General features: G+C 42.3%; 3 protein-coding genes across 4 annotated transcripts; 2 read left to right on the top strand and 1 right to left on the bottom strand.

Moving 5' to 3' along the window:
- Positions 1-897: 897 nt before the first annotated feature.
- si:dkey-110g7.8 (GTPase IMAP family member 8) lies at positions 898-9,872 on the bottom strand. Its single transcript, XM_063903231.1, has 6 exons — positions 9,016-9,872; positions 7,408-7,963; positions 6,048-6,145; positions 5,835-5,966; positions 3,856-4,446; positions 898-3,755 (listed from the first exon to the last, which is right to left on the bottom strand). The coding sequence occupies exons 1-6, from the start codon at positions 9,044-9,046 to the stop codon at positions 3,682-3,684; spliced, it is 1,482 nt and encodes a 493-aa protein (XP_063759301.1). The 5' UTR covers positions 9,047-9,872; the 3' UTR covers positions 898-3,681.
- Positions 9,873-10,251: 379 nt separating this feature from the next.
- On the top strand, positions 10,252-17,148 carry adsl (adenylosuccinate lyase). Its single transcript, XM_063903233.1, has 12 exons — positions 10,252-10,553; positions 12,916-13,119; positions 13,890-13,934; positions 14,174-14,253; positions 14,543-14,714; positions 14,963-15,009; positions 15,171-15,261; positions 15,371-15,440; positions 15,526-15,673; positions 15,775-15,955; positions 16,131-16,307; positions 16,884-17,148. Exons 1-12 carry the CDS (start codon positions 10,410-10,412, stop codon positions 16,968-16,970), a joined length of 1,446 nt encoding a protein of 481 aa, XP_063759303.1. The 5' UTR covers positions 10,252-10,409; the 3' UTR covers positions 16,971-17,148.
- Positions 17,149-17,732: 584 nt separating this feature from the next.
- Positions 17,733-21,313, top strand: tmem150b (transmembrane protein 150B). 2 transcript variants are annotated; one of them, XM_063903255.1, is made up of 7 exons: positions 17,733-18,021; positions 18,129-18,226; positions 19,135-19,194; positions 19,309-19,376; positions 19,766-19,893; positions 19,983-20,160; positions 20,776-21,313. In XM_063903255.1, exons 2-7 carry the CDS (start codon positions 18,162-18,164, stop codon positions 20,976-20,978), a joined length of 702 nt encoding a protein of 233 aa, XP_063759325.1. In that variant the 5' UTR covers positions 17,733-18,021; positions 18,129-18,161; the 3' UTR covers positions 20,979-21,313. The 2 variants fall into 2 exon arrangements, with proteins under 2 accessions (XP_063759325.1, XP_063759326.1); XM_063903256.1 differs by lacking the exon at positions 17,733-18,021 and having other exon boundaries at positions 18,043-18,226.
- The last annotated feature ends 6,266 nt before the right edge of the window (positions 21,314-27,579 follow it).

The following is a 27,579-nucleotide window of genomic DNA, read 5'->3' as shown; positions in this document are numbered from 1 at the left end:
GGGGAAAGTACACGGCAGACACGGAAACAAGGAAGAATTCAATGTATATTTACTCTAAAAATCAAATCGTCAAAATGTCATTTTTCCCCCTCATATCTTTAGTGCAAGGGTGTCCAACATTTTTCCACCGAGGGCCACATATAGGAAGGGCTGGACCCCTCACTGGAGGAGAGGTATATTGCCTTATAGGAGGAGTTATGAGTTTGCTAAATCAATCAAATGTAGGTAAATGATGATTGAAACTTGAATATGCTTTCAAAAACAGCCTTCATCACAGCTCTCTGTAGGATTTCATTTATTTTACAGATTGTATTTCAAAATGTGGCTTGCTAACACATAAATACTGTGTAATATATATTCCATTATGCTTTTAGAATCTGCTTAGGGCCAATTCAAAATGTACCAAGGGCTGCATTTTGCCCCCGGGCCGTGGTTTGGACACCTCTGCTTTATTGGATCATGACAGAATGAGTATGTAATTAATCGGCTCATGCTCCTGTACAAAACGAGACAGAGCTCTTCTATAAATGTCAGTTTTATGGCTGTGAAAAAGGCCAGGATATGGCAAAGACGGACCAGTTATGGCATGTTTTCAGCCTGGCCAAAACCCCGGAGAAAGTGCTTTTTGCTACTGAAGCGGTTGTTAATTACAAGGCCCCTACTTACTGGTTAAGAGGACTGAGGAGTCAGCATTGATTACGGTATAAAATGGTCAATAAAAAGGTTTTCAAAAATCACACAACCGTAAGCAGTCCTTGGATGTGAAGTCATAAATATATGACTGAGATATATTGGGCTAATGGGTGCAGTAAAATGGGAGATTATTCTGCACACATGACCGACCACTAATAAGAAAGATAGAGGTGTAATGAGAGAAGAAGCCAAATACACACAGCATTATATATCCATATCTTTTATTGTCGGAGGATGAGCAAAATACTGATGTTGCAATCACCATTTAGGAAGGACAACACAGGAAGTAACATCACCTTGGCCACAGTAAAGTGGTAGAACTTACACAGTGTAAAATGCCTCGCTAAAAGCCGCACAACATAACATGTTTTACACTGTAAATATACACGGCATATACAATATATTCACAGGTGAAGTGGGACTCTAAGACTCCAAATGAATGTTCTTTTCTAAACATCCTCATATCAAAGTGTAAAGTCATGCTAGTCACACAAAGTGCTGCGGTAGCCTACATCACTAGATGAAGCACAGAGTCAGTAAAGCACAGGGAAAGCAGTGTCAGGGTTTCTTTTTTTATATATGTAGACTACACCATTTTTAGAAAATAACATTTTACAGCATGGCAGTGGTATCGGTCACATATTATATACGCTGTTATTTGTACCTTTCAGAGTGTGAATTTTCTTTCGTCCACTTTTATCTTTTTTTTTTTTTGCTGTAGAGGGATGTCATGACACACCAGATATTCACATAGATTTAGCAATCTATCAGAGCAATAAGAAGTGAGGTTGCCTTCAACTCTATAGGCACTCGTTTATCTGCATGCGTTTTCTGAACATGCCACTGAGAGCTGAGTATATATATTTAATTTTTTTCTCCAAAACGTCACTTTTTTAGATGTCTCACTGGTGTAGAAAAAGGTAGTAAAAGCCCTATGTGAGCTCGAATGGTTCATGAGGTTATGTTGTTTCTGTAGCATGCGAAAGCTTGATGAAGCCTATAGGATACTGCCCTGCCGCAGGGCTGCACAGTACTCCCACTCTCCCGCTTTGATGCTGAGGCACGTAGCTGAATCTGCCTTGTCGATAAATGCATTGGACGCAGGATGACCACAAAACTGTGAAGCAGAGCCAGCCCAAAGTTGCTCCGCAGGGATCTGAGACTGCACACAGTTTCCATTCAGCCTCTCCTGTAAGTGTCCAGCGTGAATGCTACAGCAGAGGTTGGCTCAGAGTGATTTACTAAGATGGGATATTGTTTTTTCCAAGGACCAAAGGAACCAATTACAACCGAAGTGCAAACATGGTCTCTCTTTTACTTCCAACAAACTACAGCAGATACTCAGAGAAAACACACCACTCTGAATTAATATGTGACTTACGTCTGCAGTTTTGCACTCAGCCTTAATCAGCGTTTCTGTAAATGTACCAGATTTTGCCCTGGAGGAAGCAATTTAACCCTGACTCCCTGAGCAGAAACTAATCAAATGTTAATGACCACCTTTTTTATTGTCGCTAATGTGTAAATCACTTTCTTCTATTCAAAATTTAACACAGACACATTTTTATTTTCTGCCATGTTTTCGTACTAATATTCTTTGACCTTTTTCACGCAAACCATCTCCATTGAACCGTTTTTGATTCAATTTAATTCAAAGTGAATGACACTAATGGCACTTGATGTAGAAAGGGGTAACTATATTGTGATATATGTAGCGTTAACTACCTTGATGCAGTTTGTTTGGGTCGGTCTGTGGTTTACTTCTGGTATGATCACCATTTGAACCAATCACAGGTAGCGTACCTTTATGTATAATTTCACTGGTTAAAAAAACTTTTCATTTCCTGTTCTGATGACTGGTAAACAAGTAGCCTCTTTGCGCATTTAGTACCACTGAATTTGATGAATATACTGTTTGTCTGACCACAAATCACACATAATTAGCTAGCTAGCACAACCTGATAAACTTCCAGAAAACAGTCGTCATCGTCAGATTTTAACCACATGAACTGACGGATGGACCCTTTACAACCCAGCAGACAACCCGTTTTCTGTAGCCAGATTAGCATGAAAGCTCTGTGGACTAGAAAAACCAGCTAGCTTACTACACAGCCATTAAACTAGTAAAATGTACCAAATTGAAAGCTTTGCTAGCTATCTCAACTTGGTAAGAAATGGTATAAATGGTTCACAGTCCACCCACCTGTTGGCTCATTATCTGCAGCCAGAGAAGCATGAAAGCAGGGAGAAATGAGCAAAACCAGCTAGCTAACTACACAGCCTCTAAATGAGTAAAATGGACCAAATTGAGCCACATATTCCTGTCACAGCATAGAGTACATCAGACTGTCAAGGCAACTGTATGACCAATTCGAAAACACCACATTACTTTTGGTTCGGTTTCGCCTTTGTGAGCGCTAACTGGAAGTGTTGGAAATGTGAAACATGGCTCATACCTGCATTGGTTTGTTTGTGGAGTTAGGACTTTAGATGCAAACCCTTTTAATCTTTCAACAACAAAGAGTGTAAAACTTACTGCAGACGTTAGTCCGACTGCCAAATCTTAGTGGTCATGATAATATTGTCTTTTGGCTTTGATTTAGTTGTATCAGTTGAATCTGAGGACATAGTTGGGATAATGAGTAATTATTTACTCAGCAGTGATGAAACAGGGTCTCTTTAGCAGCAGGTAATATCTGGGGACATGCTCGCAGACAGGGATCAGGCTCTGGTCCCTTGAAGCAGAAGCAGAATATTTCTCCTCTTGGGTTTGAGGTGATTTTGCACTTTCAGTCCGGGTAGAGCTTAGCGATCAATTCGGTCTTTGTAACTAAAAGAGCTACTGTTGAGGAGACTCCCCGTTCCAAGCCATTTGTTTTCCCTTAAACTCTTTGGAATTGGAGGAGGATATCTAGATGAGGTTTAAGTTACGTGAGGTGGTGTTTGGGCTTGTTGGAGACTTTCCACTTTCCGTTGAGTGCGATTGTATCACTGCACCTGGCATCCTCGACAGTCGTCCTCAGGCTCCGTGTTGTCAGAGGAGTAAGAGCTCTCCTCACTCACTGTCAAACATAAGATTAATAATTACAACAATGTATAATAACACCATTTCAGTGATAAGTCACACAACCTTTAGACATTAACACAAATAGTTTAACTTACACCACTCGGTCTGTATCGGGAGGAAGGCCTTGTCCCCGTTTTCTCTGATCATCTCCTCCATCTTATCCAGTAGGACTGACACACTCCTGTCCTTGCCAGGAATCTTACTGTCCAGGACGTGATAATAGTTCCCGCAGAATTCAAGTAGTCTTTGCAGCTCCCGCCCGCCCCTAAGAATGTGCTCCTCAATGGGCGTGCGGCCAAGCCAATCACCACAGCTGAACAGCACCATGGTGTGGAGGCACGCATTGTCCCCAAACAGGGTCTCTATGTGGGCCAGGAGTGTCCGCCTCTTCCTGGCGGTGAGGGACGATACGACGGGAAGTACCAACAGTAGGGTGTGGGGCCCGGGTCGAAGGAGGGCAGCTCCGCGCTGGGACTCCTGCCTGATGCGCTTGGGGGTTCGCCTCACCGAGAACCAGTCCCAGCCAGGGGTGTCGACGATTGTGATCCGACGGCCGGATACGAGAGCCTGCCTCCTTAGGCACAGCTCCGTCTCCTGGCCCGACTCAAAGTACCGACGGCCCAGGATGGAGTTCCCAACCGAACTCTTTCCAACGCCCTTCCAGCCCAACAACAGCAGTCTTAACTCTGTGAGACCAGAAACAGAGACAAAGAAAGAGTGAGATAGGTAGGAAAACAGTGTGGGAATATGAGAAACTGACTATACAGCTAGGAATCCATGTATGTCTGTTTATGTATCCTTCACATATCTTAAGAACCACCCATCCAATCCACTTCACATTTGCACTGGACCAAAGGGGGAGCAGTAAAGTGTCTTGTAATAAGGTGAAAGGGTGGCGCCATAACAATACAGCTTTCTTGCTTTAAAGTTTGAACCACAAAACAAAGTATAACTATTTCTTGCTTTTTCCCTTCTGGGTTCTGAGGGACAACAGACTGTAATCAAGCAGTGGATGTAGTCACTGTGATGCGACCCATTGGCTTTTGGCTAAAGGAGTGCCCAAACAGAAAAAACACCATGTTGTAGCAACCTGTCAATCTCAAAGTTGCCATGCACTGAAGCATATCCTGCTTTATCATGTCTTTTATTTAAAAGGGGACCATCATTTACAAAATGCACATCATGCTGCATTGAAAAAACTAGCAATTGAGATGATAAACTTGTCAAGAAAAGGTTTACTCCTGAGAAGTAGGATCATTTTCTCATAGACTTCTATACAGTTGTACTTTTTACAAGCATTTGAGTTGCCCCCTGCTGGTAATTAGAGATAATGCTAGTTTAAGAAACCTACACTTTGCCTACACTTCAAATCTGGAGTTGCAGCTTGGCAAAAAGCTATCCCTACAAGCCACTCCCATTTGTGTCCAGATTGATTGTCCAAATTTTGCAAAGAACATATCTCGAAGAAACCAAAATAAATAGCAATTTGGTCCATAAAGAAGCATCATTTAAATATAAACAAAAGGAATCCCTGACTCTGACTTTATTAATATCAGTGTGTGATTCTTGAACTTTCTTGCAAGAAATAAAATACCTAAAAGACAACTGAATGGTTTGATTCTTTATCCACGTTTGATAAACAAATTGCCACCACACTCTGTATTTATGTATGATTGTCCACAGAAGGTCTCAAGAACCATTGATCCAATCAACTTCACACTGGACGGGTGTTTTGCTGAGGACCCAAGGGAGTCAGCGTCGATTTTGAAGTCTATTGGATGAATGATTCTTGAAATTGCTGTGAAAAGCCCTTCCAGCGGCTGAGTAATTGGCCTGCTTGGTACAGGCATGCACTATTCATGGCCTCACTCCAACTGACCACTGCATTAGTTAGGAATAAAGAAAGAAATATTGATTGATAATGAGTAAGCTGTTTCCTAGAACACCAATACTGGAGTTTTGTTTTCTCTAGAGCAGCATTATGACACGTGCACTCATCAGTCTTCTTCACCGCGTGACTAACTCACTTGCACAAATGAATACACTCTGACACACACACACAACCCCCACGTACCTCTGGGAGGTCCTCCGATCATCTGATCCCTCTGCCTCGCATGCTCCTCCATCCTCATCCTCTCCTCCTCCAGAGCTCGTCGAGCCTGCTCCTCCTCCAGTAAAATCAACTCGTTCACCTCAAAATACCAGCCTGCGTGACAGCAACAATAAATGATCCACTGTTCCCCCATTAATAATGCAAAACCGTCTTAATATTAATGTCAAAACAAACCTTGGTTGTCAGTGATCATCTCCTCAACCTTTTCCATCAGCTCGGGAACCTGCGTGTTGTCTTCTGTTTCCTTACGGGTGTTATCAAAGGCGTGATACCTGCAGGTGGACAAAAACAGGGTTTTTAAGGGACCCTTTAAACAATTTTCCTCATTAAGTTCACTTTACTCATCATGATGGGTCCTACTCGTGGGAAACCAGTTATTTTCACTTTCAGTGGGAGTAGAGCTAGTGCTAATGGGGATCCTAATAAAGAACAAGAACAAGAGCTTTTACTTAGAAATCTGTTCTGTGTTACAAAAGCTCCCATGACGAGACTCTCTGTTCCAAGAGATTTGTTTTCCCTTTGGTTCTTTAGAAGTGGTAGGATATCTCTCTAGATGAGGTTTAAGTTATTTGAGGTAGTGTTTGGACATGTCGGAGACTTTCCATTTTCCTTTTACTGCATTTGGCCCTGAAATGAGCTTTCTGAACACTTGAAAAACAAAACAATGACTGGCAATATCTCGGTGGTTACCACAGCTTAGGATTGAGACTTAAACCCTGAAAATATAGAGTGAACTTTGTGGGACTGAGCGTTTTTACAATCTGAACAGTATGAGGGACTAAAAGTCAGAATATCTCCGCCTCTGCAGCCATACTAAGTCGCTACCAATTAAATCAAAGTTTAATGGTTTATAAGAAGAGATGTGTACAGTTGGCGAAGACAGCCTGTGAAAACACTACTCCCCCTACATTCACCACAATGCAACGTAACCGTCCAAACTTCTGTCTAAGGGTGGTTACGCTAGTTGATTCTGTTGCAACATCCCCTCAGATTTGATCCATTGACAAACTTGTGGTCTTCAGCGTCAACTAAAGCTGACTCAAATGACATCTCTTAAGGCACTTTATCAGATTTCAAGCGTAGTTTCACTGGACTAGGAAAAAAACCAACATTTATTGCTCACAAAGAGCTGTACACAGACAATTGCCAATGTCCATTTAACTGCTGCTCCAACCACAATATTCAGTAATTATTCAAACAGCCAAGGGGTGGTTATGTTTTCGGTTTGGTTGGTTTGGCAGCAGGATTGCGTAAAAGCTAACGGCAACATTTTAATAACACTTGGTGGAAGAGCGTTGCACGGGCCAAGAAAGATCTCATTACATTTTGGAACAGACACACAAATTAGTTTTAATTTTCATTTACATTGGGAGACAGGATGTTTGTCCTTGGCGCATAGGGCTTTGTTCTCTGAGAGCCCTTTTAGTTTGTGGTTGTTTTGCTTAAACTAACACAGACAAGACAGAGAAAGAGTGTCTTTGTTTAGGGATCGATTTCCTGTGAACGGAGAGAGAATAAAAGAGACACATTGTACCTGCTTCCACATCTCTCCACCAGCCACTGCAGGGCCTCTCCGGTGTTGGCTATGTGCTCCTCAATGAAGACCCCTTTAGGCAGCTTGTCCACCCCAGTAAAGACCACCATGGAGTACCTCCAGGTCCCTCCACCCAGGGCCCCCAGCTGCTCATCCGCTGCCCTCTTCTCTGTCTCCGTGAAGGGCTGGGTGACTGACACCACCAGAAGGATGGCATGGGGTCCAGGAGGGCAGAGGATCGCCCCCATGCAGGGCCCCTCGCTGTCCAGGCTCTGCGGAGGCCGTGTCGGGTTTTCCGATTCAGCCCCGGCGTCCTCTTCAGTGTCAGGTTCTGTGTTTTCCACCGGATCGCTGGGGATGGCCCACGGCGGGGTGTCCACCACGGTGACCCGTCGCCCGTAGATCTCCGTCTGACCCACGTTGCTGTGAGTCGTCTCCGTCCCAACATCGAAGACTTCATCTCCCAGGATGCTATTGGCGGTGGAGGTCTTACCGGACTGTGGCCCCCCCAGGATCAGGAGTCTGCGCTCAGGGGGATGTCGGCCTCTGGGGTCCCCTGTTGAAACACAGTGTGGTCAAGTGTATCTTTTCTGGCCCCATTATTCAGTTTGTGCTTCGGGTTAGGTGAATGGAATCATTTTGTTTTGGAAGTCCAAGCGTTAGTGTTTATTTTACACATAGTCTACACTTTGCTTTTAAATTGAACGTTTATCTTTTAAACACGTCGGATCTTTTTACTCCTTTTTTGGACCGCTATTGATGGCGTGTCTAACTGGACACATTGTACATGGAGTCTCAAGGCTAGCTCGGTTCAAAGATTGCCTCTAAACTCAAAAAGATCAGACGTGTGGTTCCCCCCACATGCATGACTTTGTTGATTTTATTTTCTGACTCCTACATGTTGGCCCCTAGAGGAAATGATCCTGATCCTTTGCTCTGTTCGGACTCCAAAGTTTGGTCTCGTCCAGAAAGTTTTTTGTGGAGCTTCTTGATTCCTAATATTTTAACATAGTGCTCCTCTTACTCACTCTTCGTTATTTCTGTCTTTTCCCTCTCCTCTTATCTGAGCTCCTTATTGCCTTAGACCTCTTATACCTCGCCCCCTCTTTCGTGTCCTCATCCCCTTCTCTCCCCTTAATCTTCCTCCCAACATGTCTCCTCTTTGTTTTCATCTGTCCCAAGCTTTGGGAAAGAATTGGGTCAGAAAAGGGACAAACCTTGGACTCCTTCCAAGGAGAGTGACATGTGGACACAATATGATTTAGAAATCCCATGAAAAGGATAAGTGTTTTGATAAACAACGTCACACACATGAATATTCACCAGGATGGCACGAGGATAGGTGCCCGCTCTGTGCATTAGTCAACAGGGAGCAAGATAGAGTGAGGAAAGTTAATTGATTTACCCCCATTACTGATCACTGCTGTCACCTTTGCTGTGAAACACAAGAAGTTGTTTCAAGCAACAGTTTCCAATAATTGAGGATGTTTTGGTTGCGTGAACATGAAATGGCTGTGAGGGTTTACCCGGGATGCTGCTGTGACTGAATGATGTGTGATGGGGGGGAAGGTGGGGAGGTGTGCAGCAAAAGGATGAAAACCTACTCACCAGTGTCAGAGGCAGAGGACACAGCAGCCATCTTGTGTGTTGAACCTCTGGCTTCCTCCTCCTCGGCCCCCCTCCTCCTTCTCCTTCTCGCCTCCACGGTTAGTTTCCTCTTCTAGCCTCTTCAGAAAGCGACGGATCCTGAGTGGTGTTCGAAAGGCTGGCAGCTCGAATGCTTATCGGCTCTCTCTTTCTCCCTTACCCTCATTCTACTGCAGTGTAACCCACTCTATCGTCTGTGTACCCCTGCCTCCCTCTGCCATTCAACCTCTCCTCTTTCTCTTTAATAAAAAAAATCCTGTCACCCTCCACACCCCCTCAAAACCACTATGCCTTTTTCCCTGTCCTTCTCTTCAGCAGTTCTCCTTTTCGTTGCCCTTTTTTGTCTTATTTATCTGCCCGAGCTAGAGGGGAAAGATTGTGCAATGCAGGAGCCTGTTAGCCAAATCCACCCTTGCTGCAGCAGGTCGAGGAAGCTGTCTAGTCATTTCCTGAGAAATACAGAGAAAGCTGGTCCTCCCACTTGCTCGTATCACACAGCAGCAGCAGCAGCAGCAGCAGCAACAGCGTGGCACTGTATGCAGACTGCAGTCAGGAGGACAGATAGAAAGATGGATATACAGAGAAAGAGAGCGAGAGAATGAAAGAGAATAAGGGGAGGAGGGGGGAGAAAGGGAGCACTCTGTTCTGTGTTTACAGCTGGATGTATTCCCCAGCTGCTGCATTATCATGCACAAACACAACTATTTATATGAAGCCTGCAGACATCAAAAACATTTTTGTGAAGCGGGGAGGGGATGTAGGCTTTGCTGCATGAATGAATTGAAATATTGATACAACACATACAGCTTGTATAATACATCACATCTTCAATAAATAGCAGCTTAGTATGATACTTGCTTTGATTTGAAGCACTGAGTGTGAGTCATTTCTAACGGATGTTGGGTAGACGAATAATATAAATCATCCTGAATGTGTGAGCTCATCCTTGGCTCCTGAACAGGTTCATTATGCACGCTATGTGGCGAGATACATTCAGGGACCCAGGCAAAATCACGTGTTTTAAACAAAATATGGTTATTATTTTCAAAGTCCATACATAATATTTTACAACCACTAGCATGTTGTTACCGATGACGTATTCTCACGTAATGGGGCGTTGTTTTAACTCTGTTGCGTCGCAGCTATTTTTGAACAAACAATTTCATTATACTTGCCGTAAAGCGACAGAAAGTGTCGCATGCTGACCTCACACCGTAAGTCGTCTTGTAGTGTCGCAAAACTGCTGTCCATGTGATGCTACAAGCTGCAGTCGGCTACTTGGGAAGCTGGTGTGTGCGTGTGAAGGTGCAGGGTAGACTTTAGTGTTATAGCAGACTAAACCCAGTGTACCAAACATGGAGGGATCCGACGAGTACATGAAGTACCGTTCACCGCTGGTGTCCAGATATGCTAGCAAGGAAATGGCCTACAACTTCAGTGACAGGAAGAAATTCACCACCTGGAGGAAGCTGTGGATATACCTGGCCAAGGCTGAGAAGGTTTGACACATAGTAGATGCAAAATGGCAAAGCTAGTTCGTGCCCTTTCTTGTTTATATGGATAAAATCTCATGCTTTGTAAGTGAACTAAAGTTTGCGACCTTTAGAGTGCACTATCAAGTTTCCTGCTCTATATATAGTTTTAAGGAGGGAGGGAAGTTTCTGCATGCATGTCACTGTCAGAGTTATGTCTGCTCCTTGTACCGTGCAACTGAGAACTGAACCCATTATATAAAGTATCAAGACAAGCTATTAGGGAAGAAAAAACAACATTTTTTATCAGAATGCATGTTGTTTTTTTTAGTTCAAAAGCTATAAAACTCTCAGAAACCATGAGTAAATGTAGTTTTTAACCTCACTTACACACACAATGAGTATTTACTTATTCAAACATACATTTTAACTTCTATTTATAGAAGAATGTGAGGTGTATATACAGCTTAAACCTATATATGTGTAATAGTATACCAAGTACTACTGGACTCTTCCTAAAGATGGAGTCTAGTAAGAAAACAAAGGTTATAGGCCTATTGTGTGGTTTTCTTTCTTCAAATATCATGTTTCTGTTCTTAATTAACTTTATGATGATAACCATAGAGAGGAAATGTTGGCCATAGTCCACCATGGTCACTGCAACAAGCCTTAATAATGTTCTTGTTTGGTTGTGCTGATGCAATTACAGTGTAATCCAGTGGTTCCCACTTAAGTAGCTTCTTTAAACCATCTTAACCCTCACTGTCTAACAGTGTCAGACACATCTGTATCAGTTTATATACATGCATATAGACTTTTTGGTCCATCAAACGTGTGTGCATAAACAGTTCCCTGAATATCTTACATATTTTAATTTAACTTGTGGAAACTTTTGGTCTTTAACACAATTCAAAACAAATAGAAGTGGGTTTGAGCAATGCATGGTTTCACAGTCTGCAATCATGCCGTCATATGTTATTAAAAAAAAAGCACCCTCTGGAACATGTTGACATTTAGCTTGCACGTGACATCTCTAAGGTCCATCAGCTCATGTTTAGCACACCGGCGTAAAGGCTCATCAAAAATACACAAGCAGAAATGTGCTTAATAGTCCCCTCTTGGCATCAAAAACACTCAAATCCTTATTCTGCAAATCTTATAATAACTTGTTGTGAATCCTGCTTTAGTCATATTAAAATAGACAGGGTCGGAAGGGGGGGGGGGGGGGGGGTTAACTGGAGACAGACCATCTCTCACATGCATCCCCTCACATGACTAATCACAGCTGATCACAGTCCATCCTTTCTGCATTTGGGATGTTCCTCAGGGGGCTAGCTTTACTTTGGTTTCTGTGTGCCTGTGGCGGCCTCTGTGTGGCTGGTGTGTGAAAATAGCATGCAGAGAATGTCCCAGTAACAGGATACAGACCAACCCGGAGAGGCTGCGTGGTAACAGCCTAAAGTCTTTAGTATTTCATTATTCAGTCACTATTTACAGGCTTTCTTTCCAACAGACTGACCTTTGATCTTTAGCTTTACCCCTCCTTTAAAGTCCCTCAACGTCCTACATTGAAGTGCCTAAAATGAAGGCCGGAAAATATCTCGTTAGCCTTAAATGTGCTTTAATTAGCAATGCATTTAAGGCTCTTCTCTTCTGTTATCTGCAGGTAATCATGAATGAAGCGTTCACTGCCAGCTTCTTAAGATTTAGAGTTTACATTTAGCTAGATTTAGACTTGGATTGGGGGGTCATTTTAATTCAAAAGCTTGAGTGTAACATAGAAATGGTTATTATGTCACTCTATGTGGTATGATAAAAAAAGTCTTGCATCTACATTTTTAAAAACCTGCAGAAACAATGCCTGCGAAGCTTTTGTCAATCAACCCATTCTGTTTAGATTTAATATTTAGCTGGATTACGACTCAAAGTAATTCTCTGGCTTATTTCGATGCATGAGCAACCATTCTGTCTTCATATTTCTACCAGTTTGTGAGCAAAATACAAATGTTTATTACATGTGATTCTACGTGGTGTGTAAAACTCTAACATCGGTTGAAAAAGCTCGATTCAGGACTGGGACTCAGTCTCTATTTGTCAATTCTGGAGTCCCATCACATGACTGCTTTATCTCGATAGAAAAACTTTAACCTAATCAGGATCTCACGAGGAGAGCACATGCCCGTCAGTACGGTAGAGAGGACAGAAGGATAAGTAATGTCATCAGTCTGCCCTCCGTTCACTCATCCTAGAGTGACGTGATTATTTAACCTAATAGAACAAGGATATCAAAGCAATTAAATCAAAATAAAATCCACGCTCGAATAACATTCACTGTACATCACTATCAACAAACTCCTTTATTCTTCATCACTCTCCTCCTCCTCCTCAGGCTTTGGGTCTGCCCATCACCGATGCCCAGATTGTGGAGATGGAGAGCCACGAAAAGGACATCGACTTTGCCATGGCGGCCGAGGAGGAGCGAAAACTCAGACACGACGTCATGGCTCACGTTCACACCTTCGCCCACTGCTGCCCCGCCGCCGCTCCCATCATCCACCTGGGTGCCACCTCCTGCTACGTGGGCGACAACACTGTAAGTATGCCGTAGTACGCACAATTTCGAATCTCATATTTTTACAATTGAGGAACTTTCTGACCAGATATAGTATAAAATAAAGCCCTGGGAATGAGTTTTTGAAAAAATGACAAACAGGAAAGAGAGATAAGAGTTTTATGATTTTACCAAATATTTGGAGGCTTGAATTTGAATATAAAACTACTAACAAATGGGAAAAAGGAAAATAAAGGGGCCCTATAATGTTCATTTTCATTTTCAGGTTCATATTTATATTTTGAAATCTCTCCTGGGACATGTCTCCATGCTTTAATGTTCAAAAAGCTCTTTATGTTTCTCATACTGCCTGTGCTGCAGCACCTCTTTTCACCCTCTGTCTGAAACCAGAGCCCAGTCTGCTCTGATTGGTCAGCTGGATTGCTCTTTTGTGAGTGGTCAACAGCTTAGAGATATCCCGCCCCTTAGCCTATCACGTACAATGTGTTGGAGCGCTAGCCAATAGAAGCGTGAGTGTTAGATAGTGATGTCAGTATGTTACTGAAGCCAACAAAGGAGTCCAAAGGAGGGGTTTCAAACCCTTTGCACACCATTTACATGCACCAAAACCTTTACAGGGGAGGGAAAACCCCAAAAAGCATAATTGGGCGTCTTTAAGTTGCTCAAGCTCCTTTTAAAGGGGCACTATTTCCAACAAATGCCCTCTACATAATAAAATACTGCATAAGGATTATGTGTGTAGTGCTTTTTCTTTAGAATTTCTCATAAGTGGTTTTGTATTTCCTCCCCAGGATCTGATTATGCTGCGTGACGGATTTGACATTCTCTTGCCCAAGGTGAGGCTCAGCTGTTTGCCAGGGAACACGCTCAGTTGTGCATCTTTTGACATTGTTATATCTTTCTTGGCAGGCCTCAGCTGTTCAGTAACAAGTCAACGCAGTAGAAATAATCACTGCATTCAACCTTTTTTTCACACCACACATAGCATACATAGAGAAGCTAAACATGCAAGGGTTGTATGGAGTGTATTATGCAATAAGTTGCCACTAAAACCCTTTGTTTTATATCCACACAGCTGGCCCGAGTCATTGACAGACTGTCAAACTTTGCAGAGAAATACGCTGATCTCCCCACGCTCGGCTTCACACACTACCAGTGAGTCTGAACACAGCTGCACCTCACCACCGTTTAAAACTCTAAGCAATTTGCCTGGGGCTCCTAATTTATCTCCTTCTTTGTAAACATTTTTGCAGTCTTAAATATGATCTAAAGCTCTTAAAATGAATGCTTTAGTGTTGTGTTAATTGCATATAATCAAGAGTGTGTCTTAATTATATTAACATTTTTGAATGGAGCCTGTCATCTCCGTTTTGTCTTTTGTAATTTATTAAATGTTATTATTATTATTACTTTATTCATTGTATTTATTCTGCTCTGCCTCCAGGCCGGCCCAGTTGACCACAGTGGGGAAGCGAGCGTGTCTCTGGCTGCAGGACTTGGCGATGGACATGAGGAACCTGCAGAGAGCTCGGGATGATCTGCGCTTCAGAGGAGTCAAGGGGACCACCGGCACCCAGGCCAGCTTCCTGCAGCTCTTTCAGGGGGAACATGACAAGGTAGAAACCAACATAGTTCATATATTTTACTTTCGGTGTCAAAGAGCATCCTAATAAATGGTATCACAGACTGTTGTGATAATTCACAAATTGCAGAAATCACAGATCGCCCGCCCAATTGGGTAAAGAGTATAAAGAATGGCACACAGAGGGACTGAAGAGGAAGACTTGTAAACACCCACTGGAGCACTTAATTCCATGATGACACGCATCACACAATTTTCACCTATAATTTTTCCCTTCATCAGGTGGAAGATCTTGACAGGATGGTGACGGAGATGGCTGGCTTCAAAAAGTAAGTTCTGTGGGCAAACACAATATTTTCGATCCCTGCCCATGACGAGCTTACGTTGTGTAAACTGTCTGAATGTCAGGGCCACAATAAAGGTGGTGTTTCCAGGTAATGGACAGTTGCTTTGCTATTAACCCTGTTGATGTTGTTCCCTTCCTCCACAGAGCCTACCTGGTGACCGGACAGACGTACAGCCGTAAGGTGGACGTGGACTGTCTGTCCAGCCTGGCCAGTATGGGAGCCACTGTCCACAAGGTGAGCTGCAGGAGGAGGAGACACGTGGAGAAACATTGCCACCTTGTGGTTCAAAGGAAATCTGCATGACATAAATTGATGCTCAACTATCATTCCTCTGTCGCTGCAGATCTGCACAGACATCCGCCTGCTCGCCAACCTGAAGGAGATCGAGGAGCCGTTTGAGAAAGAGCAGATTGGTACGTTTACTCGCATATTACCCTGTCATTCAGGCATCTGTACAAACTTCATCAGCATGACGTTATCTTCTTCCTCCTCCCCCAGGGTCCAGTGCCATGCCCTACAAGAGGAACCCGATGCGTGCGGAGCGTTGCTGCAGCCTCGCCCGACACCTGGTGGCGCTGCTGTCCGACCCGCTGCAGACGGCGTCCGTGCAGTGGCTGGAGAGGACGCTGGACGACAGCGCCAACAGGTCAACGCCGCAGACACGCGGATAACTGACTCAGCTGAAGGGGTTTTCTCTCTGGCTTCTTTTACTTTATGACTAATTATTCCTCTCTTGTTCTTGCGCAGGAGGATCTCCCTGCCCGAGTCCTTCCTGACGGCCGACATCATCCTCAGCACTCTGCAGAACATCACAGAGGGGCTGGTGGTTTACCCCAAAGTCATCGAGAGACACATCCGCCACGAGCTGCCCTTCATGGCGACAGAGAACATCATCATGGCCATGGTGAAGGCCGGAGGAAACAGACAGGTACTGCAGGTCCTTCATGTTAAAAAAAAACTGCCATAAAATAAATATTAATTCTATTTTCCACTTTTTGCAAATGATCAGAAAATTACAAAGCCAAAAAATCTGTCTATGGAGGCGAAAGGGTCAACAGATGGTTTGGATATGTTTGGACAGTCTTAAAATGCGACTCCTTTAGGACTGCCACGAGAAGATCCGGGTTCTGTCCCAGGAGGCAGCAGCTGTGGTCAAACAGGAGGGGGGGGACAACGACCTGCTGGCCAGAGTCCAGAGGGACCCTTACTTTGCCCCCATCCTCGGGCACCTGGACTCCATCCTGGACCCCAAGACCTTCATCGGCCGCGCCCCCCAGCAGGTAGAACACCAACATCCAAAAATAATAATCCACAAATGAGGAAAAATAAACCAACATTTAAAAAAGTGACAATAATAATAATCTTATATTTATAAATTATGAAGATAATTATGTTTGTTGCTCAGAATAATTATAATAATTAATATGATGCAGATACAAAATAATTCTCATGAGCACATTTTCATATCTTACCGTAGATTTATTGGTAATGTTTTTTGTTTGGGCAAAACAAAAAACATTACCAAAAATGGGTGAGGGGGCACTCACCCATTTTCACATGTATTATTAAATAATGAATACTTATCATGGCTATTTTTCCATACCAAATATTTAATTTACAATTTGCTCCATTTGGAGTTTATTCGGTAAGCATTTGTGAACCAATCCTTGCAATGTGTTTTAATTATTGCTCCTCCTGTTGCTATTAATAAGAATGACACGCTGTGGGTTATAATTTAGAGAAACAGTTATCTATCCCCGAATACTTTTGAGGCTTTACATTTACAAAATATATGACAATGGTTTGGTAAAATAATCTATTGTTTTTATTTATTTCTTCCGTGTCCTCCCGTCCAGGTCACCAGGTTCCTGTCTGAAGAAGTGCGCCCCCTGCTGGAGCCCTTTATGGCTAAAATGGACGTCAAAATTGAGCTTGAGCTCTGATGCGCGCACACACACACACACACACACACACACACACACACACACACACACACACACACACACACACACACACACACACACACACACACACACACACACACACACACACGCACAAACCAAAAGACAAGTCATCCTCGTGGTGAATGCTGAACCTCAAATAAAAAACTCTTTGAAAGAATCTCTCTCTCTGTCAATCTGTTTTCATTTCTGCCTGCAGGTTTTTAAATATCAATGGAACAGAATGTGAAAACGTATTTTGAAAAATAACTCAAACGGTGATTAATAATGTTGTCGTAAATTATGTTTATGACTATTTTATGTCGGAGAACAAAAGGTCATATAAGTTCTTGCTTTGTCAAAAGGAAAAATGATTTACTTGAGAGAATTATTAATCCGTTGCTTCCTAATTTAACATTTGTAACGATCAACCTGAGAGAGGATGGCTGCCGAGGACACGTTTCATCGAATCTGTCCTGTGTGTGTGTGTGTGTGTGTGTGTGTGTGTGTGTGTGTGTGTGTGTGTGTGTGTGTGTGTGTGTGTGTGTGTGTGTGTGTGTGTGTGTGTGTGTGTGTGTGTGTGTGTGTGTGTGTGTGTGTGTGTGTGTGTGTGGTTTAGTCTTTAGACCTTGTGGTTTGCTTTCAGTTAACGGAAAGGAAAAGGTAAACTGAAAGAGGAGGAGAGGAACTAGTTCACAAGAGGTTGTAAATCTAAAAGGCTCAAAGTTCAACCCAGCCGTCAAATAGAAGAAGCTGTGACTTACCGTAAGGTGCGGTGTAGTGCACCTCTGAATAATCCACAGAGCGGGGAGTAAAGGCAGCCTTTTTGTTGAGAATCTCAACATTTTAGTACGTTGAGACCCTTACAATAACCACATGAGTTAGCTTTGTGCTCATAGAGATATACTGATTATTAAATGTGTGTGTGTGAAACATCAGGAAATCTGTGTGTGTGTGTGTGTGTGTGTGTGTGTGTGTGTGTGTCATCTGTTAGTGTCATTATGGTACTTATGGCAATGATGGAATGAGGCGCTTTTGAGCTGCACCTTGACAAGTGAGTACAAACTTCTCTCTCCCACCAAAAGTATTTTATTTTTGAGGTCTGTCGTCTCCCTGAGTTTAAATCCTCCATGTGTGTTTCGCTCTACCTGTGTGCGTAAGGCAGGTGTGTGTTTTCCCTCCATCTGTACCAACATGTGGCTGTTGGCGTTGCTCCCGGTGTGCCAGGCTGTCTTTGGCACACTGGGCATTTGGACTGTGTGAGTATTGAGCTTGCTTTATTTTAATATCACTGATGTGCCGATGTCATTGAGCTTTTTTTTTTCCTTATCTAATTTCTCCAAACGGATCTACAGAGGAAGTGTTACAAAAGTTAGCTTGAATGTAAATGCTGTGTTCAAATACAGTATATTGTATTAAGAGAAGAGGAAAATCTGAACACAGCTGCACATATTTAGCTAACAGTTATGGCCATTTGATGTCTGTTATCGTTCATCTGTTTGAACATCTATTCACTACCTGAGTAATTGTATTAATTATTTATTTACTAACTTTAAGACTCAGCTTCTCCCTTGATCACTAATAAAACTGAGCAAGTGTTACAGTTGATAAGGCGGACACAATATGGAAATTCTGTATATATAAATATATATATATATATGTGTGTGTGTGTGTGTGTGTGTGTGTCCTTCCTCAGCTAATCTTGCAGATTACTGGATCTTTTCGCCTAATGTTTATGTTTATTTATGACTTTATACTCTTGTTTTCACCTCTGGTTATTCACAGTTATTGATAATATGTGTTATCCATGCTAATGTACATTTTAAGAGGAACATCAATAACAGAGTGGCCCCCGCCGGCACTAACTCTTGGGGTTTATGGGCCCTGTGTTCCACATTTTTAACCATTTATATGTATTTTATATTCACGGTCATATTATTGATATAATATCACATAAAATAACCTAAAGCTGACATGTTTTTTAAGTACAGCCGCCATTTGTCTATTTTTTCTCTGCTTTAAAGTCCAATCGCTGAATATCAAGTCTTATTTTTTCCATCCAAGCATTAGAAAAAACTAAATGATGAAGAAATGAAATGTATGCTTCACCCTAATACCTCTGAATATTTATCTCTGAGTCCCAATATGTGTGTTCCCTTCCCTTTAGGTTTGCTGTTTCTGTATCAAATGGATCAGTCAACGTCACAAAACGATTCCCTTTCATCAGGTCGGTAAAATCCTCCAAAATAAATAAAGTAGTTAGCGTAAAATGTCATCCTAAATCCTTATGTATGAGTTAATGTTGAATAATAATGCGTCTACTGTCTCCTCATCCTGTCAGTGAGTGTGGATCGTACAACCCTCAGAGCTGTATCTTCGCCCAGATGTGCAACATCTGCTCTCTTTTAGGTAATGATGGATTTATTTATGTCATTGCGTGGCTAACATAAAGCTTCGATGCTGCTGTTTCTCTCCTTTCTGCCTTCTATGTTGACTTGTTTTAATTATCAACGTGTGCTTGCCTCTTTAATTAATACTGTTTGGTCTTTATCTCAATAGAAAGAAGGAGTCCTGATTCTGATTATTGACTAGATTTCTGTTCACCACATACTTCAGTCTTATTGAACCTGTAGGGACGCCTGTATTCTACATGTGGCTGTTTTTTAAATGTATGTTCTCCTCACATACGAGCCAGTGTTACATGGTTCATTTTTACGTTGACAAAGTTATCCTGAAGTATATATTTTACCTCTAGATCTTCACCATCTTCTGCTCTCCTCCCTCTGTTTGTCTCTCAGCCGTGTGGATTGTCATCATCCGTTTCCAGCAGGTGAAGGACTTTGGAAACCACGGAAAGGCCAACATAGCCAGCATTATTTTGGGACTGATCTCCTCTCTAAGCATCTCCATCATTGGCAACTTCCAGGTAACAATTTACAAAATAAAAGAATCTCTTTCCAAGCCATAACGACCACACGGCGCTCACTCCCTCCTCACTGTGCCTCGGCCTCGTAGCAATCGGTCATACGGAGTATTCACCTTTTGGGAGCGTCTTTGGCTTTCTTCGTGGGTCTGGCCTACTTCTGGGTGCAGCTGTTTCTGACCTACAGGGCTCGTCCGTCTCAGGACCGCTGCTGGGTCGGGCCGGCCAGGGCGACCTGCTGCAGCCTCTGCACCGTCCTGGTCATCCTGAGTATCCTTCCTGTCTGTGTGCTTTGAGAGAAAACTCATCCAGTAAATATAAAATCTCAGTGATTTTGAGGTCAAAGTTTTTGTCCGTACCTCAGTCAGACCGAAGGTGTTGATTTATACTTATAATCAATTATGTTTAGCTATCTATTTCAACCTTTAACAACCTTTTTTAAGTTATTTCAACTCTTTATAAATGAAGTTTTTTCTATTTAAACTATTTATTTTAACTTTCCTTTACAGCTAGAAAGAAGAAAATAGCCTGTTAGCTACCTATTCAAAATATGTCCTTTAGCTATTCTCTAAACCTTTTAAATGGTTTATGTTGTTGCCACAGTCAATCTGAAGTAGCTGCATTTATCTGTTTAAATCACATTTTCTTTGCACGACAGATAACAGGACAGATTTAACTATGGATGAGGTGGCGCCGTATAAAGCATCACATGTACACTTTCTATTTTGAAGAGGTCCTTTATATTGAAGGCGCCCATACAACCACATACAGAACAGGAAACTACAGACAGACGGAACTACAGGCTGAGAACAAGAACATGAACTAGATCTCATTGCTCAGTACCCTGCAGATTTTGACACACTCCTTGACTCCTCTCTCCTTCAGTGGTCGTTCTCCACAACACGGGCTCTCCCTCCGGGGCTGCGGTGTGTGAGTGGACTTTGGTCATGCTGTTCTTCTGTCTGTTCGGCCTTTTTGCCGCTGAGTTCAGACACATCGACTGCCACCGCCTCACTATACAGAAACCATCTCCTGGAAGTGCCTCAGTTGTAGTCAATAGTTTTGTTGCAGATGAATTTAAAAACTGAAAACGCACAAGTACAATAAGTGCATGTGGTAGTTCCTTTATCTGATATTACCGTACCGTAATGTATTTTTTATAAACATGAGAATCTAAAGTATCTAACATATTGACCTTAATGTTTAGGTTGTTGTCTTTTTATTTGGATTTCTATAGAAAAGCTGCATTATGACCTTTAAAAAGATGTTATATGTTGTCTCTCCAAAGTGTTTACAACATTTACTACCTTTCCTTTTTATGTTGTCTAGCCATTCCCAGATCAACATATGCATGAAGGGATTGTAAAGAATGCTTTATTTTTCTAAAAAATGTTTTTTACAGCTATCTAATTAATTATTTGCCCAATGCGATAAAAGAAAAATAATAATTATGATATTAAAACTCATTGGTGTTTCATCAAATGTGTTGGACCTCATGATTTAATTTGCTCAAATTACACGAAAAAGCTGAATATTCCTCACAAATGAGAGGCCCTATCTGGGGAAGAGTGGCCTTTTGTGCTTGAAAAATTTGTCAAAATAGTAGCAGATTAATTGACTAATTGATCAGCTTTAAAAAAAATAGTGTTAGCTGGATATAAAGTGTATAAAAGATGCCAATACTGCAGTACATGTATCCTAACACAGAGTGGCACCATTCAGCCATCCTTCAGGCTGCACAGTGCTCTGACATTTAGTCATTAATCAACTTCAAACTGGAACCAAATATGAGTAAGTATCCAAATATCAATCATATCATATTTGTCCTGAGTGGTATTATTTTAAAGGTATCTCCAACAAGGATTGATTCAATCTAACGTTAGTTCTAATTATAGTTTAGGTTTAAATGAGTAAATCCAGATTTAAAATAACCATCCGCACGATTACAAACTACTCTGTTTCGTAAACTAACTTTAGGCTGTAAAAGGCATCCATTTTTAAAAGTTGTACCCCCTCAAGTGTGAAATTGGAGTTTAAATGTTGGTGCAACAGAATTAAACTAAGATTAGTGACCAAATCGAAGTTTAAAAAGAGTTTTCCATTGAATCTTCTGAAATTTAAGCTAGTTTGTTGCAACCAGATGAAAAGTTAAAACGTCTTCCTTGTTGGTGCGACCCAGCCTTAAACATTGTCTTAAATGTGACATATATTCAGATATTCATAGACAGTGAATACCAGGAAAAGTCTGGCCTCCCTCTCCACCTGTCAGCTGGCTCGTACAATAGAGGAAGGGGAATAGAAAAGGGGGGCGGAGGGTCTGCAGGAAGGGGTTTGTTAGCAAGAGAAGAAACATGTTTTTCCCTATGACATAATGCATGGTGAGAACCCACTCCATGTAGGGTGCTTTTATTTTGAAGCTCAACCATAACACATGGTCCTTCAAAATAAAATCCCACCTGCACTTTAAAGAAGCCATCCCCTTTCTTTCAAACTGTACTGACCAGCTGTGGCGCTGTGGAGCGACACACTCTGATTATCTAACTGATGGGAAAATTCTTCTCTGGCCCGGTGCCTGCATGTTCTTTTGGAAGATTCCCCTCGTTCAGACAGAGGTTGTACATTCATCACAATTTGTCAGGGCTGTTTGAGCTGGGCAAGACAATGGGGCCCTCTCAGGAGTGCCGAAAGTGGGAGAGGTCCTACTCTTGGCATCCAGCTTCTCTGTTTATCTAAACACTATCTCGAGGTCTCTTAGTACTTTACTCGTACTTTGTGATCAGATTTTCACTCTTTGCATGTCATTAAAAGAGAGAAACCCCTGAGGGCATTTAAGGAAGCTTGAGCTGGGAATACTGGGCCCCTGGTGTCCTGCTATGTCACGACAGCATTCTTTCACATACTCCACGCTGGGTGATCACCAGAGGGGGGATCGCACTGGCAGCTTGGAATTCTATGGGAATTTCTCAAGTGCTATTGGTTACCAGCGTCCCTGCTGCAGACGGCATGCAGATTTCCACCTTACTGTAAAACAATGGTGTCTCAGGGCTCTGATAAAAACGTGTTCACTACCGCTGACGGGTCGTGTTGTCAGAGGTGGAGTAAAAAGTAGGCCTACTAATACCACACTGTCAATGTTGAGGTAAAGCATTGCATTAAGAATGGTACTTAGGTATAATTATTTATGTGGTTAGGACATTGTACTTAAAGCATGAGGAGTAAAAGTACTCATTGCAGAAAAAACTCAAACAAATAGTGAAATATTTTAAAGCAAACGCAACAAACTTTGACTTTTAAAAAGCTGGAAATATTTTGGAACAGGAAACTTCATTGCAAAATTGCTGCCAGTTAATATTGCGTCAACCCCGTCATGAATTGATTTACTTAAATATAATGTTGGATGGTTTAATATATGCCAAATAATCATATTTTTAGTGAAGATTACATTTTGAATAATCAATCCTAAATATTGTGTGTAAACATTTGAATTTATGACTATTAAATACATCTGTAAAATAAATGTAGTGGAGTAAAAAGTACAAAATTGTCTTCCAAAATGTAGTAGAGTACAAATACCTCAAATGTGTACTTAAGTACAGTAGGCTACTTGAGTAAAAATACTTAGTTTCTTTCCACCACTGGCTGTTGTGACTCCTGCGCTCCAAAATGTAGATGCACCTTAGGGAAAAGTTGACGCTTAACTCTTGAAGTTTATCAATTCTTTTTCTGAGAGTGCATTCTCTTTTGCTCGGTCTGCTGAAATGACAATGTGTTCTTGAAGTACACAGCAGCTCCTACAGAGGAATTCATTGGCAAAGCATTGGCGCCAAAAACCCCTTCGCCCTGCTGTTTTCATTAGCGAGTATAAAAGGCGTCCGAAGAAGTAATAAAGAATCACCTGTAGGGACGACGTGCAAAAGCTGGGAGGCCCTTGATGTAGATGTCAGGAAAAAAATGAGTTTCTATTGTAGTGTACGAGTTTATGTGCCCGCCTTGTTGCTTTTGACTTTGATTCAAGAAAGAGGGGCAATGCTTTCTAGGCGCATGCTGTAATCTGTGCTCACACCTGCCCGTGCTCTAGTATCTCTTATCCCCTCAACAGCTCGCTAAGAGAAACAATGGCAATGCTTTCCTAACACGCGGTGGAGCGGTCGCCTCCGTGTGCACTATCGGACATTCTCTAAAACAGTCCGTCCAATCTTATCATCGGAGACCCAAATCCTGCGCATTCCCTCTCGAAAGGCCACGCTATCTGCGAGACAGCTGGATCTGCCAAGCTTGAAGTCTTGGAGAGGGAACGTGGAGTTAAATGTTTTGGCCTGTTAGCCAGCTCCCAAAGTCCTGTTGCGGGTACAGTTAATGTTGAGTACCCCGAAGTTTGACATTAGAAATTTAAATAATGGGTCCCTATCACATATCTGCCAGATGCTAAGGTGCACATGTTGGGCAATTTGCTCAATTAGCATGAGTTGCATTAATTAGCATTACTTTGCATAATAGTTCATGTGGACTGAAAGCTTGGCAAATTTGGAGAATTTTGGAGGTGTATTTGGGGATTATTGAGGATGCTGAATCCATTTCTTGATCCAACATGCCAGTTTTAACCAGAAAAGGGCCTTATTTGTACTCCTGGTGAGCTGATTTTGATGAAAATGTAGTCAATTTTGAAGTTTTAGGGGACTCTGGATCATTTGGATTGGATAAATTGCTTTTCTTTTTCAAAACAACTTGTCTAAAGTAGAGGTAACCATTTTCATCTTGTTCTATCCAATGGTTGCAACCCTACTCATGGTCAAAATCAACCCACGGGGACTACAAATATGGCCACTTCCTGGTGAAAACTGCAAATTGTGATCCTAAAAATGTCAGAAATGGACTCGGCAACCCTCCAAAACCATTTCAAAAATCTCCAAATCTGCCACGCCATTTTTAAAGTATTGTCTGCTATAATGCTAATTCATGCTAATTTACGCAACTTATGCTAATGTCACACATTGCAGAACACATGCAAGTTAGCATCCGGCAGTTTTCATGTGCAGGGGACCCCTACTATACGTTTCACACTTCTGGCAGCTCAACTATTAGGGGGAATGGTTTGGGTTAAGGGGGGATAGATAGAGTCAGGATGAGATTGACAGTCCCAGAAAAAAGAGGGAATTGTCCAGAAGTGACAGAGCCAGATCCCAAGACAGATATAAAGACCTTGAGACATGCAAGAGAAAGATGTACTGAGTGATAGAGACTGAAAAGACAGAAGAGTGGGCTCCAGCAGCCGTGATCTCACCCTCCTCTCCGCTCCTTTGGCAGCGTCTTCCAGAAAGCTGCCCTTTCGCAGAAAAATGCCAAGCGCACCACATTCCTCCGGCCACACAAAAGACCCTCCCTCGTCTCAGCTGCACGGGCACAATCAGACAAGGGATAATTATATAATTAGGCTGGCTGGTGCAGACGGGGATGGTGTGTTGGTGTGTCATATTTATGTTATCACACAATGAAGGGTCTGGTCTTATCAGAGGAGGCAGCAGAGTGAGTGGGGGGCTCCAGCTGTGGCTCTTAGGGACAGATTGTCATGATAGAGAATAACGGGTCGATAGAACGACCTTCAGCATGCGGCCCGGCACATATCAGAGCATGTATTGTGGCCAGTGTGTGTGTGTGATATGTGAAGATGGGGACTTTTGGGGCTCCAAGAACCAGATAGGAGGTGAGATACACAGAAGATTACATTAATAAGTATGGACGTCATGGTGCTGGATTTTATTTAATGCTATTAATTGTATGAAAGCAGACATTATCAAAAAACAATTGCATTAAATTGAACTGTCAGTGTTTACAACAGTCCGTTAGCATTTGTACTATTACCAGCTGAGTGGCCACCCTGCGTATTAGAATCTTTTATGCATTTATTTTTTGCTACTTGGCTAATTTAAGCAATTTTCCTGTTGTAATTTCAACCGTTTGTTAGCTCATTTGAGCCTTTTTGATTCTTATCCATTAGCTTACTATCTGTTTATGGATTCAAAGTATATGTTGTACCGCTAGTTGATCTAATTTCAAACATTTCCCCACTTCTTTTAACCTTTTTTAACCCTTAAATGTTGACTATTGCTTTAAGCTAACTAGCTAGCTCAATTCAACCATCTACTTGCAATGTCAGCTGTCCAGGTTCTTATTTCAAAGTGATCAGATTTGATGTGTGTGTCCAGATATCACCAACCACAGACTGCTGTTGCACACCCTCTTAGGGTTAGCAACTACACAGCTTTGGTTCGAGAACATGATGCAGGAGCATGACAAATGGTAAGTAGGTCTGTACTTAGTTTTTGATTGCGAAGACTTCCCACTGTTCCATGGTTCGTGGATGTACTATATGGCACTTTCAAAATGTATGTCTTTTTACTGTTCTTCTCTATGCACAAACATCTGATTTCTCCTGCCGAACATCCAAACAAAGACACGTTGTAGAAATCTGATCTGCAAAAATAGAAATTCAGGTGTTTGTATGTTGTCCAAGCTGTCCAAAATCCACCTGCATGCAATCAGGATATGGACCAAAAACTGGTTTGAGTTAAAAAGGCTCTAGATTGTTTCAATGGCCCCCTGCACACATGGTGGTGTTCAGGTGTTACAGCCGACTCAATAGAAGTAATTAGTTTAGCTTCTTCCCCGATCCATCCATGTAATCTTTGCCACTGCCCCTGCCTAATTTGGAAATCACCACATTAAATGACCTCTTGTCTTGCCAAATGACCACCTCTTCCCTCTTATGGAGGCAGGATCCACGCTCCCAGACGAGAATCGAGCCAGTGTCCCGCTCACTTGGCCACCTCCCAAAAATCTCCCCTTGCACCGTGGCCTTGGCTCTGGGTGTGTCTCCACTCGCACGGGACAGCACAGAATAGACTATTGTTGATCACACAAGACAGAGGGCCAGGGGAAGGAGGAGGAGGGAGGAGGGGAGGAGTGTTGGGTAGGGGAGATGGTGGGGGGAAAATTAGCTTTTAACGAGCGAGGGAAAAAAAGCACATGGACAATGAAGCATGGCTCCCCTCCTACTTACATGCGTGTGCACTGATGTAGAGCCACTGGGCATTTATTCAGACACACACACACACACACACACACACACACACACACACACACACACACACACACACACACACACACACACACACACACACACACACACACACACACACACACACACACACACACACACACACACACACACACACACACACACACAGTGATGTGTCACCCAGCAATACACAAAAAGTCAACTAGCTTTAAGTAAAGTTGCCCTTCAGACATGTTTTTAATTATGAAAATGACTAGATTGTTATGAATGATGATCAAATATGTGACGTACTATATTTGACTGACCCGAGAACAATTCAGTCTCAGATTTTAATGTGTGCACAAACTCTCCTCCTCTCCAAGTGAAAACACCTCGCTAGCTTTCAAGTCAAGGTCAGACATTTAAGGAACATTTTGAGCAAGGCGGGTCCTTAAAAAAAAAACTTTAGGGAAGAATATACTCATTCGCTAACTTCCAGACAGGTACATATATGAACAATGAAGCTACAGCCAGCAGCCTGTTAGCTTAGCTTAGCTTAGCATACAAAACCCAAAACAGAAGGGGGACGGGCCCTTTCCAACGGTACCCAAATCTGCCTCCCAGCACATCTGAAG

Source organism: Eleginops maclovinus, chromosome 16 (genome assembly GCF_036324505.1).
Source record: "Eleginops maclovinus isolate JMC-PN-2008 ecotype Puerto Natales chromosome 16, JC_Emac_rtc_rv5, whole genome shotgun sequence".
In the NCBI taxonomy this organism is placed as follows: Eukaryota; Metazoa; Chordata; class Actinopteri; order Perciformes; family Eleginopidae; genus Eleginops; species Eleginops maclovinus.
Note: the sequence above shows the minus strand (reverse complement) of the source record. Positions and strands in the feature narration are given on the sequence as shown.

Excerpts from the sequence above, each read along its gene's own strand:
- si:dkey-110g7.8 (XM_063903231.1), bottom strand. The coding sequence starts at position 9,046 with ATGGCTGCTGTGTCCTCTGCCTCTGACACTG. Across the intron at positions 6,146-7,407 it reads GTGGAGAGATGTGGAAGCAG|GTATCACGCCTTTGATAACA; the intron begins GTACAATGTGTC and ends GTCCACCTGCAG. Across the intron at positions 3,756-3,855 it reads CCCGATACAGACCGAGTGGT|TGAGTGAGGAGAGCTCTTAC; the intron begins GTAAGTTAAACT and ends TATGTTTGACAG.
- tmem150b (XM_063903255.1), top strand. The coding sequence starts at position 18,162 with ATGTGGCTGTTGGCGTTGCTCCCGGTGTGCCAGGCTGTCTTTGGCACA. Across the intron at positions 19,195-19,308 it reads AAACGATTCCCTTTCATCAG|TGAGTGTGGATCGTACAACC; the intron begins GTCGGTAAAATC and ends TCATCCTGTCAG. Across the intron at positions 19,894-19,982 it reads CCATCATTGGCAACTTCCAG|CAATCGGTCATACGGAGTAT; the intron begins GTAACAATTTAC and ends TCGGCCTCGTAG.
- adsl (XM_063903233.1), top strand. The coding sequence starts at position 10,410 with ATGGAGGGATCCGACGAGTACATGAAGTACCGTTCACCGCTGGTGTCC. Across the intron at positions 10,554-12,915 it reads ACCTGGCCAAGGCTGAGAAG|GCTTTGGGTCTGCCCATCAC; the intron begins GTTTGACACATA and ends CCTCCTCCTCAG. Across the intron at positions 13,120-13,889 it reads GCTACGTGGGCGACAACACT|GATCTGATTATGCTGCGTGA; the intron begins GTAAGTATGCCG and ends TTTCCTCCCCAG.